This window comes from Mytilus edulis, chromosome 10 (assembly GCF_963676685.1).
Source record: "Mytilus edulis chromosome 10, xbMytEdul2.2, whole genome shotgun sequence".
Lineage (NCBI taxonomy): Eukaryota > Metazoa > Mollusca > Bivalvia > Mytilida > Mytilidae > Mytilus > Mytilus edulis.
Window position 1 is genome coordinate 71,507,084 of NC_092353.1, and position 18,653 is coordinate 71,525,736.

At 32.4% G+C, this 18,653-nt stretch overlaps 1 protein-coding gene across 2 annotated transcripts; it reads right to left on the minus strand.

Annotated features, from left to right (window-relative positions):
- Positions 1-4,711: 4,711 nt before the first annotated feature.
- On the minus strand, positions 4,712-17,440 carry LOC139491805 (zinc finger protein 436-like). Of its 2 annotated transcripts, none has more exons than XM_071279677.1 (5): positions 17,315-17,440; positions 9,969-10,165; positions 8,943-9,090; positions 7,514-7,684; positions 4,712-6,433 (listed from the first exon to the last, which is right to left on the minus strand). In XM_071279677.1, the coding sequence occupies exons 1-5, from the start codon at positions 17,337-17,339 to the stop codon at positions 4,824-4,826; spliced, it is 2,151 nt and encodes a 716-aa protein (XP_071135778.1). In that variant the 5' UTR covers positions 17,340-17,440; the 3' UTR covers positions 4,712-4,823. The 2 variants fall into 2 exon arrangements, with proteins under 2 accessions (XP_071135778.1, XP_071135779.1); XM_071279678.1 differs by having other exon boundaries at positions 17,298-17,428.
- Between the last annotated feature and the right edge of the window lie 1,213 nt (positions 17,441-18,653).

The window sequence follows — 18,653 nt, forward strand, 5'->3', positions numbered from 1 at the left end:
AGTCGCCTTACACATAGATGTGCTTTGGTTACTTGTGGTCACCTTATAAAGCTATACACTTTTAATACCTCTTGTAACCTTATAAAAATATTGACTTTGGTTACCTTTGGTCACCTTACACAGAATTTTGCTTTGGTAACCTCTGGTCACCTAAAGAGATATTGGCTTTGTGACCTCTGGTTACCTAACACAGAAGTTGTCTTTGGCTAACTCTGGTCGCCCTATACATACATTGGCTTGGTAACCTCTGGTCACCTAACAAAAATAAAGACCCTGGTTGCCTCTGGTCACATAACACAGATATCGGCTTTGATAACTTTCGTCATCTTACACACTGTCAGATATAAGCTCTGATGTTCTCTAACTTACACCGATATTGGTTATGGTTACATTGTGTACCTCTGTGCAACTTATAAGGCTATAGACTTCGGTTACCTATGGTCACCCTACACAGAGATAGACTTTGGTTACCTATGGTCACCTAAGACACATATAAACTTTGATTAAATCTTGTCATCTTTCACATATAAACGGCTTTGGCCACATCTGATCATCCCAGATATATATTGGCTTTCATAACCTTTGTTTACCCTAATCAAATATTGGGTTTGCATACCTCTAATACCCTTTTCAGATATTATAGATGATGGCAACATCTGGTTACCCTATACAGATATAGGCTTTGAATACCTCTGGTCACCTTACACAGATATTGACTTTGGTCATCTCTGGTCACATTACTTAGATATTGGATCCAGTTACCTCTGGTCACATTATAAAGCTAATGAATTTTGAGGAATCTTGTTACCTTATACATCTATTGGCTTTGGTTACTTCTGGTCACCTCACACATATATTAGCTCTGGTTACGTCTGGTCACCTTACACAAATATTGGATTTTGTTACGTCTGGTCACCTTACACATATTTTGGCTTTGGTTGTTTCTGGTCACCTTACACAAATATTGGCTTTGATTACCTCTGGTTACCTCACACATATATTGGCTTTGGTTACTTCTGGTCACCTTACACAAATATTTGCTTTGGTTGCGTCTGGTCACCTTACACATATATTTGCTGTGGTAACGTCTGGTCATCTTTCACATGTATTTGCTTTGGTTACGTCTGGTCACCTTACACACATACTTGCTTTGGTTACGTCTGGTCACCTTACACATATATTTGCTTTGGTTACTTCTGGTCACCTTACACATATATTGGCTTTGATTACGTCTGGTCACCTTACACATACATTTGCTTTGGTTTCGTCTGGTCACCTTACACATATATTTGCTTTGGTTACCTCTGGTCACCTTACACGTTTATTGGCTTTGGTTACTTCTGGTCACCTTACACATATATTGGCTTTAGTTACGTCTGGTCACCTTACACATATATTGCTTGGCTTTAGTTACGTCTGGTCACCTTACGCATATATTGGCTTTAGTTACGTCTGGTCACCTTACGCATATATTGGCTTTGGTTTCGTCTGGTCACCTTACACATATATTTGCTTTGGTTACTCCTGGTCACCCTACTTTGATATTAATGATTGTTACTTCTTGTTACCCAATTTATATATTATTGGTGGTTGTAACCTCTGGGCACTCTATACGGATATCGGCTTTTAATTTTGTTGCATTTTGTGACCTTTTAAAGAAATTTACCCTTTTAATTGTTACGTCACCTTATAAAGCTATACACTTTTGATACCTCTTGTAGTCTTATGGTCTCCGGTCACTCTATACAGAAATTGAATTTTGATACCTCTTGTAAGTTTAGAAAGATTGACTATGGTTAACTTTGATCATCTTACACATATATTGGCGTTGGTAAACTCCAGTCACCTAACACAGATATAAGCTTTGGTTTCCTCTGACCACCTAACACCGACCTTGCCTATTGTAATATCTGGTCAATTTATAAAATCAGGCTGTTCACCCTAAACAGATATTGAATTTTGATACCTCTTAAGTTTAATTTTTAAGTTTATAAAGATTTCCTTTCGTCACCCTACATAAAAATTGAATTTGGTTACCTCTGGTCACCCTACACAAATAGTGGCTTTGGTTACCTTTGGCAGTTTTTAACAGATGTTGGCTTTGGTTAAATCTGGTCATCCTACAGATATATTGGCTTTGGTCAAAGCTTGTCACCCTATAGTCGCCGTCACGTAAAATTGGCACCATGTTTTGGTTGAATTTTTTAAAACTACCAACCACATTCATTCAAGATGGCGTTTTTCAATTAGCGGAATCAATATCTTTCAAAAAAACGGTACTGCCCTAACTTTCGTTTTGATTGCACTGTATAATCCTGACCTTCACATTATCCAAGATTCTGTTTCATTTTAAAACCGACATTTTAGTTTCTATGAGGATCCCTTATTTACATAACATTTTTCACTCTCCGGTTATATTATAGCTCTCCGGTTATATTATAGTCATTGATGGGATACAATTTCCCGCGCTTTGAGCATGTACGCAAAACAATGGATGAATAGCGCCGGGAGACCCGAGAAAATATACAGCACGTGAATTTCTACGGCAACACTTCCGGTAATATAATGTCCGATTCATTTTTATAAATTTCCTGTTTACAAAACTTTGAATTTTCGAAAAACTAAGGATTTCGGCTTTATAAATATTTTGATATGAGCGTCACTGATAAGTCTTATGTAGATAAACTCATCATAGATACCAGGACTAAATTTAGTATATACGCCAGACGCGCGTTTCGTCTACAAAAGACTCATCATTGGTAGACGAAACACGCGTTTGGCGTACTTAATTATAATCCTGGTACCTTTACCCGGTATCTACCATATGCAGTTATCCTATTACTCATAATTAGAGAAAAATGAACCATTACAAAAAATCTTAACTATTTTTTCAATTTATCACTGAACCATGAAAATGAGGTCAAGGACATTGGGCATGTGACAGACAGAAACTTCGTAACATGATGCATCTATATACAAAGTATGAAGCATCCCGGTATTTACGTTCTAAAATATAAAGCTTTTTAACAAATTAACTATTTTCGGCACTGCTGTAGCCAGATCACTATCTCTATGTCGAGCTTTCTTCATCAAAAGTTGTAGGCTTGACAAAAAACACATCAATGATTATATTATTCAAATAACCATTTAACTTGAATTTGAGCACAAGTGCTCTCAATTTTCACAACTTATCACTGAAAACATTTTTAAATCATTGTAAATGGTACTTGTCTGTTGTCCATCTGTGATTTAATGTTTTGGAGGAGTAAAGGCCATATTTTTTTGCATTCATATATTTTAATGATTCTACAGTCATCACAAGTCTTTTAAAAATCTTTTATTTAATACCAACATGTCCCAAATCTTTTAATTTTTGACATTTCACTTAGGAGTCACATGAACAGACAATTTGATTACATACACCTCCATTGACAATGTTGACTTTATTTAAACTCTTGAATGTCTTGTGGAAAGTTGGCAATCATACCACATTTCGTTATTTGTATAGAAGGACACAGTGATTCCTTTATATCACGTTAACCTTACAAACAATTGGCATAAACGTTCTAACAAAGCATTTAAAAATACTAAATTGCAAGTTCATAATGTTTTGAAAGATTCATAAATATAACATGTATACTGTAAGATAAAATATAACAGCTGTTTTATATCAAGCAAAATAAGATTGCCTTAATTACAAATGAATTACCAAACCAGATACACATGTACATGTATAAGTAACAATTGTGTAACACTGGTAAACATATTAAAGAAAAGAACCTTGTTCAATCTCACCTAACCAAAATATTTTGAAAATACAACCAGATGTGCGGATATGAAAACAACAGATATTTTTGTCTATATTTTCTGGTTTTACTGACTGTCTAAAGCATTTTTAATTTTAGTTTCTTGAGTTTAGTATGACGTCCATTATCAATGAACTAGTATATATATATTTGTCAAGGGGCCAGCTGAAGAACGCCTCTGGTCTTGGGAGTTTCTTGCTGCATTGAAGACCTATTGGTGACTTCCACCTATTGTCTGTTCTATGGTCAGGTTGTTGTCTCTTTCACACATTCCCAATTTCCATTTTTAATTCTAAAGTAAGTGTTTTGAACATGTAAATAATAAAACCAAGTAATGACTATAAACTTGTACTTCAATGTTTCTTATGCTTTGCTTGGAGTCAATGACATGAATGAAATACATAAAGACGTCTGCAAGTGATGACCTTGCGGTGCCTATTAGTTACATAAAATCATTTAAATGGCAGTAAAACATTAACCAAATAAAAGAGTATAAAAACATGAAAAATATCTAAAAGACTTAACTGAAACTAAACTAAAACCCATACATGCCATTTATATATATATATATATATATATAAAACACTACTTTTTTTATTTTTCTTATATTCAATCAAAATCTTAATTTTGATAGTACTAAACAAAGACACAAGAATGCACATGCTGAAATGTCTCACCTGTTTTACTTAATGTTGATAATCTGTAAGATGAACAATGATGAAGGTTTTACTATAAATATCACATAAAATAAACATTATCAATGCCAAAGACATGTACACCTGACAATCTTTCCATATACCAAATAGAGTGGTCCTATTACCCATCCTTGTATTAAAGTATACGTACCCAAAGATCAAATCAAACCTTAAAATCTTAACATTACTCAATGAACCATGAAAATTAGGTCAAGTTCTATTATAACTTATCTAATCTGTTAAGCGTGTTAAGACAAACACATTCAATGATTAAGACATTAGAATATATATCTGGGTGACACTTTAATATTTAGGCATATTATTATCTATTCATTGTGCAAGTATAATGCATAGCATTTGTCTCAGCTAAAAGACTGCCATAAAGATGGTGATAAAAGTTTCTCCTTTCGTCAGAATTTTCAAAATTCATGACTTCGTTTACAGCCTCCATGGTCTCATTTCTTTCCATAAAATTATCTTTTTCAAAAGCTGCTCTTTCATTCAATTCGTTAATCTGTTTATTTATTTTCCCAGTATGATTTTTTTCCAAATTTGCTGAATCTGCCATTTTATCAATTTGTTTATTTTTCTTCATCATATTCATTTTTTCTAGCTTTGATTGCTTTGAAATTTCATTTATTTTGTCATTGCATTTGATAGTCCTCATGCCCAGTTTTTCTAAATTTCTTTTTTCATTAATCATGTTAATTTGTTCATTATGAATAATCAGTGGCACTTGTGTATAATCTTTTCCTTGACCAATTTCCTCAACTGTTTTAATGGTGGTGTTTACTTTTTCCAAGAATCCTTTTTTCGATAATTCATCCTTTTTTACATTTCCTTTCATTGGAAGCACTTTAGTAAGATTTTCCCCGCTAATCAATTCATCAGTTTTTTCATTTGCACTAGTATTTGTGTTCATTTCTTCAAAATTTTGCTTCTCATATATTTCCTTTATACTTTCATTCACTTCTGTTTCAAAATCTTCCGTACCATTGATCTGTTCGTCCATTTTCACATCATGTTTTTCTCTTTCATGTCTATTCAAACCAGTTTTATATACAAAACCCTTTCCACATATCTTGCAATAGTGAAGTTGTCCATCATGCGTTTTCTTATGTGACCTTAAATTACTCATATCGCTGTATACTTTGCCACATACATTGCACATGAATGGTTTTTCCCCGCTATGACACCGTTCGTGTATATGCAAACGATCACTTCGACTGAAAGCTTTACCACAAGTTCCACACAAATATGGCTTTACACCGGTGTGTATTCTCTCGTGATTATGTAAACATCCAGATCGGCTAAACGTTTTATCACAATACTTACAAGCGAAAGGACGTTCGTTTCGGTGATTCCGTTCATGTATAAGAAATTCACTGTGTTGGTTGTACTGTTTTCCACACACGGTACACATATAAGCTTTGTCACTGGAGTGGATTTTTCTGTGCGCACTTAGATTACCAGACGAGCTAAAGGATTTATCACATTCTCCACACTTATAAGGTTTTATCCCTTTGTGTCGGTTCTCATGGATTCTTAGTGATGTACTATTCTTGAAACTTTTTCGGCATATACTACAAGAATAAGATTTCTGCTGTATCACTTTATGTTTCAGCAACTGACTTTCTTTCGCGACATTTTTAGGTGAACCAATTTCCGATGAATCATCATCTTTATGTTCTTGAGCATGTTTTTGTAATTTGTCAAGTTCCGTGAAGCCTGCCTTACATGTTACACAACTGTAAGGCATATTTCTCTCGTGCACTTTCTTGTGTCTCTGCACATTACTCAGTTTACTAAATTCTTTGTTACATATGTCGCAAGCATAAAATTTTTTTCTATTTGTCTGTTTGTTTGTATTAAATTTCCGTAGTTTTGTTTTCACTATATTGATCAGTACCCCATCAACAAGATCTTTTTTACCTGTAATTATAAAAAGAAGATGTGGTATGATTGCCAATGCAATGATACAACTCTCCACAATAGAACAAATGACACAGAATTTACACATGTATATATATACACCTTTGAATCTTTTCATTCACATAATAAAGTTGATCCCCTTTCAATAGTAACTGATAAATTGATATAATCACATAAACATATCTTTGACCAATGAACCATGAAAATGAGGTAAAGGGCATAGGAAACCTATCAGACACACATGTACACCTAACAATTTTTCAATACACAGCCAAATATACTTGACCGATTGCTAACATGACTGATAATATCTGAAAAATAGACCAAACTACAAGCACTAAACATTGTCCATGAAAATGAGGTCCTGATAAGATGAAACCTGCCAGTCAGACATGTACACCTTTACAATAATTCCAGGAGTAAACCACACTTTATTTTCCCCTATAAGTCTTATTAAATGGAACTTTTAAAAAATTATTCAGAATTTATCTTTTTTTCAAATAAAGAAAGGCTTTGCATGATTAAAGTTTTATTCTGTCCATGGCTAGTTCTACTGTAGACAAAATTTTACATAAAATTTCATTTCACATGAAAAGAAACAGGTCAAAGACAATGGACATATGACAGACAGACAAACTTCATAACATAAGATAACTGCAAACAAGGAATATAAAGTTTTATATAAATATTTTATAGATTTTATCATGTTTATTGTCTGGTCTTGTGCAGAATGAGTTTTTGTTTAATTTTTAGATACACCATTTCTTTTTTTAGTTGCCAACTTCCTATACTATATGCATGATATAGTAGCCTTTTGGTGCTGTTGCAGCCTTTGTCTTTTTGTTTCAAAAGCACTGAAGGTGTGATGTGTTGCAATGATCCGAGAAGTCTTCAATTGTAAATTGTTACTTGTGAATTGTTAACTGTTAATATTGAATTGTGAATTGTAATTTGTGAATTTCAAATTTTAAATTGTGAACTATGCATTGTAAATTGTAAATTATAAATTGTAAAGTATCGTCAACATTCAAAGATTAAAAATTAATAATCCACCATGCATGCAACAATGAGTGAACCTACTTTTGAAGTCTACATTATGTTCCTCGTCTATTTCAGTTGTACTACCAGAATGATTGTCTCTGTGAGAACTTCCATTAGACATGTAAGAATCCTCCCCATCACAATCTGTGGTACTGATAAACATCACTTGTCCATCAGTCTGGTTAGGTGATATTTCATTGTCTGATGCCACTAAAATCATACATTGTTCATGTTGTTTATATATATACAACATATATTTCAATACATATTAGAACGTGTAGTAGTATGTGATCTTTATTAATTATACTATAGTATATTGCAAAATTAATTTTATTGCTACTTTAAACTTCTGAGCTGTTAAATGATTATTTAAACATTTTAATTTTTTTCGTGACAGAGTAATTAACCTATAGTTGGTCATTTGGTCTTTTGTGGAAAGTTGTTTTATTGGCAATCATACTTGTTACTTAACAACGTAGTGGAAAGGAATTTGTACAAAATTGATAAGTTGAGTTGGGTTAATATTGTTTTCTGGTGCTTTTTTTCACATTTTCTGCACAAACTCATTTTGTACTTCACTGCAGAAGTTTCACCTTTTATCAATGTTTATAGATATCACAGAAACAGTTTCTTCAACTAACTAGCCTTTTTTTATGCATGTAGGTACATACTATCTTGTCAATGATAAGAATGCAAAGTATGCTTTATAGTTGAGGAAATCCATTTTGTGGTTTGACAGAGTATAAAAAAAAACCTGTACAAATGACAAAACTATTTTTTTCAAATTATTCTGCTTGTTCTGAAGGCATACTTCAGCTGGCCCCTTAACAAAAATGTACACTATTTCAGAGGAAATAGACGTCATACTAAACTCCGAAATATACACAAGAAACTATAATTTAAAATATGCATTTTTGTCCATTTTTAAAAAAACACAATAATAAATGCTTGAAATAATTTCTGAATTTATAGTACCAATAATGTCATGTATGTAGGTCTAGAAGCCTATCATCAAATTCTTAAATCCAATCATACCAGTCAAAAGTACAGTACACACAAGATGAGTCAGCCGAAAAATCACTTGGTTGCCCAATTTCTTTTTAGAGCGAATCAAACTGTCGAAGATTGAGCAATGGAAAATGATACTACATGTATGCCTCCTTTTTAAAACTAAAAAGCAGTCATGAACACGTCTTAAACTTGCAGTGAGGTTAGTGCTTTTGCTTTGTGTTATAAGTCTCACTGTGACTTTGAGATGAAAAACATCAATAAAAGTGATATTCTTTTGCTTTAAAAGCATTTTTTTTTGCTCTACATATTCTGATTTTGTGTCATGAATGGATACCCCATATCCTTTAGAATTCATTCCCATCAAAGATAATAATGATATACATGATATAATAGGTCAATTTCTCATATTGGGGTGTTTTATTGATAAATTTACAATTCTTTTAATTTACCAACTTACTACAGAAATCCTTGAACTTTTGTAAACATTTAGGATTTGTGTCCAAGAAATTCTGTCCAACAGCTGATGCTTCACATCTAATCGCCTCCCTTTGTTTGTTTACTGACATAATGACTGTTTCTCTCCCCAAGTCCTGTAATCTTTCACACTGAAAACATGGTAAAAGATAAATATAAACAAATTTTGTTTATATTTAAATCCAGTGGCAAATATTACAATAAGGATTAAACACAAATTAGTCCAACTTAGATTGTCTTTTTATAAAATAGATGTTAATAGAATTTCATGGCAAATCAATTATTACACATTACCTAATTAAATATCTGTAACCAAAGAGAGTTGGCAAGGGAGGTCATCAGACATATTTTTTTAAACTAGATACCCAAATGATGATTGTGGCCAAGTTTGATTAAATATGGCCAAGTAGTTTCAATGGAGAAGATTTTTGAAAAAGTAAATGATAGTTCATTTTGTAATTTAAACATATTTATATATAGTGGATTGGGAAACAAGTTTTGCAACTTATTTTAATCCCTTTCCACTTTGCGGGTGTGAATGCTGCCTTGTAGCGGCATTAGTCTGCTTTTTTTTTTTTATCTACAAGGGTTTCTTTGACGTGCAAGAGCAAGAAATATGGCTCTTTCTTAACACGGGTCAGCAGTTTATTGTACCCATCTGGCGGACTATCATCATCTCAAGACCATACCCGCAAATGGTGTCGAGACATAAAGGAAAAATTCAGTCCCTGAAATTTTCACCCTGGAATGGGGATTGAACCACAAACCTTTGTGCTAATAATCCACTACAACATGGCTCTCATGGTGATGATGGACGATGATGAACACACGACAGACTGATAAGTCTGTGAGGAAAAGAGGAAACAATGGTGGCTACAACAATTATGTAATAAAATTGAGAATGGAAATGGGGAACGTGTCAAAGAGATAACAACTGGACCATAGAGTAGACAACATCCCAAGGCCACCAATGGGTCTTCAAAGTGCCTATATCATGTTTATTTCATACCATTTTACCAGCAGCTTTCCATATGTCCTCTTCAGTCTCGAAAGACACCACAAGTTCATGTACATTGATACTACATGTACATGTACTTCCTTTAGTAAGCACCTGTAATTGTTGTCCTTGATGGTTTTCTTTCTTTGAACCAAACAATGGTGTCACACTGACTTGTTCAATATTTCGTACCTGTTGTTTTGTTTCATCTATAAATAAAGGGATACATGTAATATTAAACATCAATATACATGATATATAGAAAAAAGTTTACAAAAATTACCAAAAAATTGCAGAAAATGACTACATGTTTTAACATGTTTAAGGACAATTACTCCAATAAGATGTCCATTGACGATTTTGATCATGTTGATTTATTTGTACATGTTGTAGATCTTACTTTGTTTTTTATTGCTATTTACAGTTTATCTCTATCTTAGATAATATACATTCAAAATAACCAAAAATTGCAAAATTTCCTTAAAATTACCAATTCAGGTTGTCAAAATGGTTGTCAGGTTGTCTGAAAAGTCTTAAAATTTTTACATAACAAACATGTTACCTATATACGACCGCACAAATTTGTTGCAGTCATATAAAAATATATATCATAATACATGTAATATGACTTGAAACATTATATTTGCTGTACTACACATATGATCAATAAATGTAGCAATTAGATCTAAGTTTTAAAAAATATGTGATGCTTTATCATGTTTATTACTTTAAATATTGACTCTTTGAATTGATATTTACTTTTTTGATTTTAAATTTGTTTTCTTGTCACAAAATAGTCTTCTTATTACCAGATTATTTTTCTTGTCTCTATTATTAGTGAGACCCTAAATTGCTATTTTCAGGGTTGTAATTTTTAAGATGCTTGCAATTCAAACCAGAAATAATTAACAGCCTAATTTATAAGAAATCAATTTACAAAAACAAATCTATTTAAAAGACATGAACCAATGTCAACCAAATAATAACAGGCTTCTGTTTTGGGAGTTAGGACGGGCGCATTTTATTAGCTTTTTTGTTAATGCTTTTGCATCCATTTTTTTTGCACATGTCAATGTTTTCCTGTTACTCATCCAGACCAATGTCTCAGGTTAGGGGATGGTTGTGCATCAAACATGGAGTTCAAGTAAGCATGCACCCAAGGTTCCATACACATTACACATTTTTAATTCCCATACACATTTGTCATTTTTGTACACTTGTTTGTGCCAGGATTTTCTATAAAGCTGGTAAGGTTCATGTGGACCCTTTGGCTAAAATGACTGCATTTTCACCTCAAAATTTACTCTCAATACAGTCATACATTTGTACATTTGTACATGTAACAGTATTTTAATTTTCAAAACATAAAATATATGATTTTTATTTATCATGTTTATCTAGGGCATGCTTTTCCTTAAAAGTTAAAACGTTTCCAGATGTACAGATTTGTCTGTTCTCAGAATAAGGACTGCAGGAAATGATCTTTCTTTGTACACATTGTAATATATATCCTACTTTTATCATTGTAATATTTTCAAGTTCATTCATTCATATATTCATTGATTCAACATTGTGAGAAATTGTATGTCAATTATTTTTCTGTTTTATTTTTGATAATAATCATGATAATAATCTAGTCAAAGAAAAGATTTTCTAGTCATTTTAATATCTATTTTTGATTTTAAGAATTCATACATTTTTTCAAGAATTAAGTATTATTGTTTAGATTCCAAAATCCAACAAAGGGAGGAATGTAATATCCTACTTTTATCATTGTAAAAGTTGAGTTTTTCTTTCTTAGTATACAAAATGTAGATCTATGATATTTCATATCTGTTTCCTTGTTTGTTTTGTATACTAATATAAACACACATGCTTCTGTAGGTGGCACGGTAGTATTTCCTGGCCATAAGGGATAATGATAGCCTTTTTAGAATTTTCACCACTTTCTAACACTGCAAAAAATTCTACATTCACAGTTAACTGAAGTACTTTCATTTTACTATTCAGAAATGAATTTGAATATGTATCATGACCGTTTACTTTTTTTGCTATTTTTAAAAACCTAAGGCCACTAGTACTTTTAGGTCTTTTACGGTGCAGTGAATACAAAATTAAAAAAAATTCTCAAAAATTCATTTTCATCTGTATGTAAAATTATTTCATATTTTTCTACACCTGATTCATCCCTCAGTTTGGGAAAGTATGTTCAGTTGATACTGTATTTTTTGTCCAATCACACTGTTTAGATACATTTACCTAAGTAGGGTACACAAAAGAGCAACCTAAATTCTGGAATGCAAATACTACCGTGCCACCTTAACCAAGACATAACAAACTTGAAACCAGTCATGACACCTATGATGCATAGACTTCTTACTTTGGAACATATTACAATAAAGAATACTAGTCTGAACTCATTTGTTACCAAAAAAAATGAAACATTACATCCCTACCCCATCTGGCAGATTTTCACTTTTTTTTCATCTTACCATTTTTACTTGAGGAGTGAACAAAACCCAAATATATGATGTTTCAAATCAACACAGAAGTCAAACATGGTGATTCAGGAGGAATTGTTGGATTGCCAACTCTGTTTATGGTTAATCTGACTGAAAGAAACAGTTTAAGCACCAAATCATGAAAACTGATATTTAAGTCCATTCCACATTTTACAGCATGCCTTATATTACTTTAAACATTTCCAGATTATGAGAGCAATACAACAAGAGTCTTTAGATTGCAGTTAACTATTATTCCAAAATCTGTTTGACAATACATGTACTAGAATACATCTCTTAGTTGACTGTTTGTCTATTTCTCATGTATGCATTAAGTTAAATTATGTCCCCTTACATAATCAATTTGCCTTTATTGTGCTTATCACTGTCAGAAAATCTTAACAACTAATGGTATTTGCATGGAAAATGAATAAACCATTTAATCTTGCTGATATAACATAATTAATACATTCTTTGTCAAAAATAATGTCTAGTCAGTGTATAGAAACCCCTATTTCTATCTCTATTTCAGACCAATATGAGAGCTAAATGAATAAGTAAGGACCCCTTAACCACTTACTGGTTCCCCAAAAGCTCCTACTGGTGTCATGTTACATCAGAGCTACAAAATAAACCTCAAGAAAACTAGTATAGCTGTACTTGTGTTGAAAAAAATAGGAAATTGTGCAATTTATTTATTTCGGTGAAAATAATAGGATGTACATGCAACCGAAGAATGTCGCGTCTCAAATTTCAGTGGTTGCACATGTGTCAGACACTGCGAAAAGTTAAAGCGAGCATATATAATCAAAAATGTATTGCAAGTTACATAAAAATAATGAAGTTCTACTTTCTAGGTAAATTTTTACATTATTACCTACAGATCAGGCAAAATTTGCTGAATCAGCAATTTTTACTCTAAGGGGTGGAATTTAAGGCTTGTATTTATCACAGTTACCCTTAATCAACTTTTTATTGATAAACTTACAAATTGCATAGGTAAAAAAAGTTCCTTTATTGATTTAGTGTAAAAATATATATCCCCCTTAAGGTGGCACGGTAGTATTTCCTGGCCATAAGGGATAATGATAGCCTTTTTAGAATTTTCACCACTTTCTAACACTGCAAAAAATTCTACATTTACAGTTAACTGAAGTACTTTCATTTTACTATTCAGAAATGAATTTGAATATGTATCATGACCGTTTACTTTTTTTGCTATTTTTAAAAACCTAAGGCCACTAGTACTTTTAGGTCTTTTACGGTGCAGTGAATACAAAATTTAAAAAAATTCTCAAAAATTCATTTTCATCTGTATGTAAAATTATTTCATATTTTTCTACACCTGATTCATCCCTCAGTTTGGGAAAGTATGTTCAGTTGATACTGTATTTTTTGTCCAATCACACTGTTTAGATACATTTACCTAAGTAGGGTACACAAAAGAGCAACCTAAATTCTGGAATGCAAATACTACCGTGCCACCTTAACCAAGACATAACAAACTTGAAACCAGTCATGACACCTATGATGCATAGACTTCTTACTTTGGAACATATTACAATAAAGAATACTAGTCTGAACTCATTTGTTACCAAAAAAAATGAAACATTACATCCCTACCCCATCTGGCAGATTTTCACTTTTTTTTCATCTTACCATTTTTACTTGAGGAGTGAACAAAACCCAAATATATGATGTTTCAAATCAACACAGAAGTCAAACATGGTGATTCAGGAGGAATTGTTGGATTGCCAACTCTGTTAATGGTTAATCTGACTGAAAGAAACAGTTTAAGCACCAAATCATGAAAACTGATATTTAAGTCCATTCCACATTTTACAGCATGCCTTATATTACTTTAAACATTTCCAGATTATGAGAGCAATACAACAAGAGTCTTTAGATTGCAGTTAACTATTATTCCAAAATCTGTTTGACAATACATGTACTAGAATACATCTCTTAGTTGACTGTTTGTCTATTTCTCATGTATGCATTAAGTTAAATTATGTCCCCTTACATAATCAATTTGCCTTTATTGTGCTTATCACTGTCAGAAAATCTTAACAACTAATGGTATTTGCATGGAAAATGAATAAACCATTTAATCTTGCTGATATAACATAATTAATACATTCTTTGTCAAAAATAATGTCTAGTCAGTGTATAGAAACCCCTATTTCTATCTCTATTTCAGACCAATATGAGAGCTAAATGAATAAGTAAGGACCCCTTAACCACTTACTGGTTCCCCAAAAGCTCCTACTGGTGTCATGTTACATCAGAGCTACAAAATAAACCTCAAGAAAACTAGTATAGCTGTACTTGTGTTGAAAAAAATAGGAAATTGTGCAATTTATTTATTTCGGTGAAAATAATAGGATGTACATGCAACCGAAGAATGTCGCGTCTCAAATTTCAGTGGTTGCACATGTGTCAGACACTGCGAAAAGTTAAAGCGAGCATATATAATCAAAAATGTATTGCAAGTTACATAAAAATAATGAAGTTCTACTTTCTAGGTAAATTTTTACATTATTACCTACAGATCAGGCAAAATTTGCTGAATCAGCAATTTTTACTCTAAGGGGTGGAATTTAAGGCTTGTATTTATCACAGTTACCCTTAATCAACTTTTTATTGATAAACTTACAAATTGCATAGGTAAAAAAAGTTCCTTTATTGATTTAGTGTAAAAATATATATCCCCCTTAAGGTGGCACGGTCAGTCAGGGGTACTACTTGTACAAGTGTATTTTATTTACTTAAAGAAGTAAAAAAAAATATACACATATAAGTAAATTTGTAGGATACTGATACAAGTGAATTTTATTTACTTGTATAGGTAAAAAAAAAATTGCCTTAGTTATGTCCCTTTGGCATTCAGATTTTTTTACTTGTATAAGTAAAAAAATCATCCTTTCTTCTTTTCTTAAATTCTTAAGATTTCTTTGCTCTAATAGAATTTTAAATTGTGTACCCTTTACCATGTTTACAGATATCTTTACTAATCATTTAAGTGTAATTTCATGGACAATGAAAATCCCATGTGTCTGTTATCTTCATAACACTGCTCATTTACAAGCCCCAAAGGAGCAATTTTTGATTGCCTTGCGCAAATATACAAGATCTTTGCTCAATCAGTTTCTTTGATGAATTAATGAGATGAAACATTGTACTTTAATGAAAAAATTTGAGCAAACCTGGGAAAAATCATTAAAGGCATGATTTTACATCTCAAAACTTGAGGATTTTTGTGGGATTGTAAGAAAAATTTACTTATACAAGTAAATTTTTTAGAAAATTAAGGGGAGATTATTCAAACATTATTTATTTACTTATATGTGTATGTTTTTTTTTACTTCTTCAAGTAAATAAAATACACTTGTACAAGTAGTACCCCTGACTGACGGTAGTATTTCCTGGCCATAAGGGATAATGATAGCCTTTTTAGAATTTTCACCACTTTCTAACACTGCAAAAAATTCTACATTCACAGTTAACTGAAGTACTTTCATTTTACTATTCAGAAATGAATTTGAATATGTATCATGACCGTTTACTTTTTTTGCTATTTTTAAAAACCTAAGGCCACTAGTACTTTTAGGTCTTTTACGGTGCAGTGAATACAAAATTTAAAAAAATTCTCAAAAATTCATTTTCATCTGTATGTAAAATTATTTCATATTTTTCTACACCTGATTCATCCCTCAGTTTGGGAAAGTATGTTCAGTTGATACTGTATTTTTTGTCCAATCACACTGTTTAGATACATTTACCTAAGTAGGGTACACAAAAGAGCAACCTAAATTCTGGAATGCAAATACTACCGTGCCACCTGTAATAAACTATGTACAATCCTTTGTCTTCATCTGGAAGCCTAAACTTATAGAATATTATAAACATCACCAAGCTTCCGGCGTTCCGCCGGATATCGCAGTCATTTGAGACATTCAAATCTCGACATGCTGATCAAATGACCATGCACAATCCTTACAAACTAAAGATATATATAAACATTTGTTTTTATCCATGCAGATCCAATTTGTCAGTTAAAGGCGCAAAGTCCCCTATAACAGTAGAAAAATAGGTAAAATATCCAGAATTTTTCATTGTACTAACATGACTAATGAACTCAAAATCGTTAACTCTTTTTGGTCACTTTTTTTAATTCCCGCATCTACTCAGAAATCTACAATGTACTTCTTTTTTCCGGTCTCGTTTGCATGAAACTTTGACAAAATGTTTTAGTAAAAATATATATTTATCAGTCTAGTATAACATTGTACATGTTGTATAAGGGAGCTACCATTTGATTTGTGGGGGGGGGGGGGGGGGGGGGGCTAGGATGAAATTTGGAAAAAAATAGGCAGGACAGGAGTTTTGAGTAAAAAAAGAAGGCAGGATGAGACACTTTGCAAAATGAAAAGGCAGGATGACAATTTATGTAAAAAAAAAAAGTCAGGATAAACTAAAAAAAAAAAAGGCAGAACCAAACAGTGACAAATAAAAAGGCAGGACAGACATTTCAACTAAAAAAAATGCAGGACAACATTTTTCATCCTAGCCCACCCATAAAAATCACATGGTAGCTCCCTAAACATGGTAAAGTAGGAAGGAATGCAATACTTTTGGACTTTTGATTTTCAAATGACCATAGTCTAGAACATCGAATTCTTAACAGTACTAATTTTTGCATGACCTATGACTTTCTTAATGAGGGAATTTGCATTTTAAAATTGAAATGGTCTATCATTGTATGCCTGGACTTTTTATCTTTTCATTTGTGTATCAGTGTCAGTATCAAGATTGAAGGTATAAACTGACTGATGTAAACTATTAATGATTGAATACCCTGACTTGGACAGGTATTATCCATTTCAAAGGATCTGCATAATGAATCGATAATCAATGTAAAATAAGTAAAGCAGAATATTATTTTGGCATATAACCGGAAATGGAAATGATATTACAGTATTTAAATCAATTCCGGAAAAAGAAAAACCAACTTCCGGGTCCTACTAAGAGGGGGGATAGGAGGGGTCCTGATCCCGAAATCCCGGGCTTAAAAACACGAAATCCCGAAATCCCGAATTTAAATAAAGTAAATCCCGACGTCCCGAAATCCGAAGAAAAGAATTCCCGGATCCCGAAAGGGTCAATCCCGAAATCCCGAGCTTAAAAACACCCGATCCCGGAGTCCCGATAAAGGTCCTATCCCCCCTCTACTAAAATGCGACCGGGAGCGCCCGGGTGAAGAAAAAGCGCCCGGGGAAGAGAAAAAGCGCCCGGGGAAGAACAAATAGCGCCCGGGGGAAATATATAGATATTTTATTGGCATGAGACAACTTTGTGTCGAGGAAATAAGTTATGTACATTGATTTTTTTTTTAAATTTTAGACAAGTAATTTGCAAATTCAGATAATAGACATTTGTAATAAAGCACAAAAACAAGTATGAATGTTTCAATTTCTATAACAATAATATATGAATACTATTTCGAAAGACAGATAATAATAAATCACACTTTCATGTTTATGCGGAATATTTATAAAATGTAAAACTTCAAAAGACATGTTTTTCAAAAACAATATTATTGTAAAATGAAAAATGTAATTTTTTATTAAACAACTTTAATTTCTCAGATAAATATTTATCTAATCAAAATTAAAAGAGTTACACATAATAAATCAGCAAATAAAGCAGTACTATACATGTACAGTAGATAAATGAAGGGGGTAAAAAGCAGGAGTTTGGTTTAATTCAAAACTAAGCATTAAATTCCTGATAAGCGTAGACATTAAAACAGTCAAAATTTTAGTTTTATAAAAAGATATAAACAACACTTCCGATGTAGCATCGTACATAATCATTGTTAATATTAAGGACAAAACAAGCAAATTTATTTTTAAGGAAAAAAATTATTCACATAAAATATTATTATTTTATTCTCCCGGGCGCTAATTTTCCTTCCCCGGGCGCTTTTTCTTTTCCCCGGGCGCTATTTCTTTTCCCGGGCCCTCTCGGGCGCTCCCGGGCGCTTTTTAGTAGGACCGCAACTTCCGAACCAATAGTACGGTGACAAGACAATATTTGTTAGATTCATTTAATAGTCAAACATACTATATCACTATCAGTGTATGTAAAGTGCGGATCCTGAAATACCATTTTCACTGTACATGCATTTCTGATG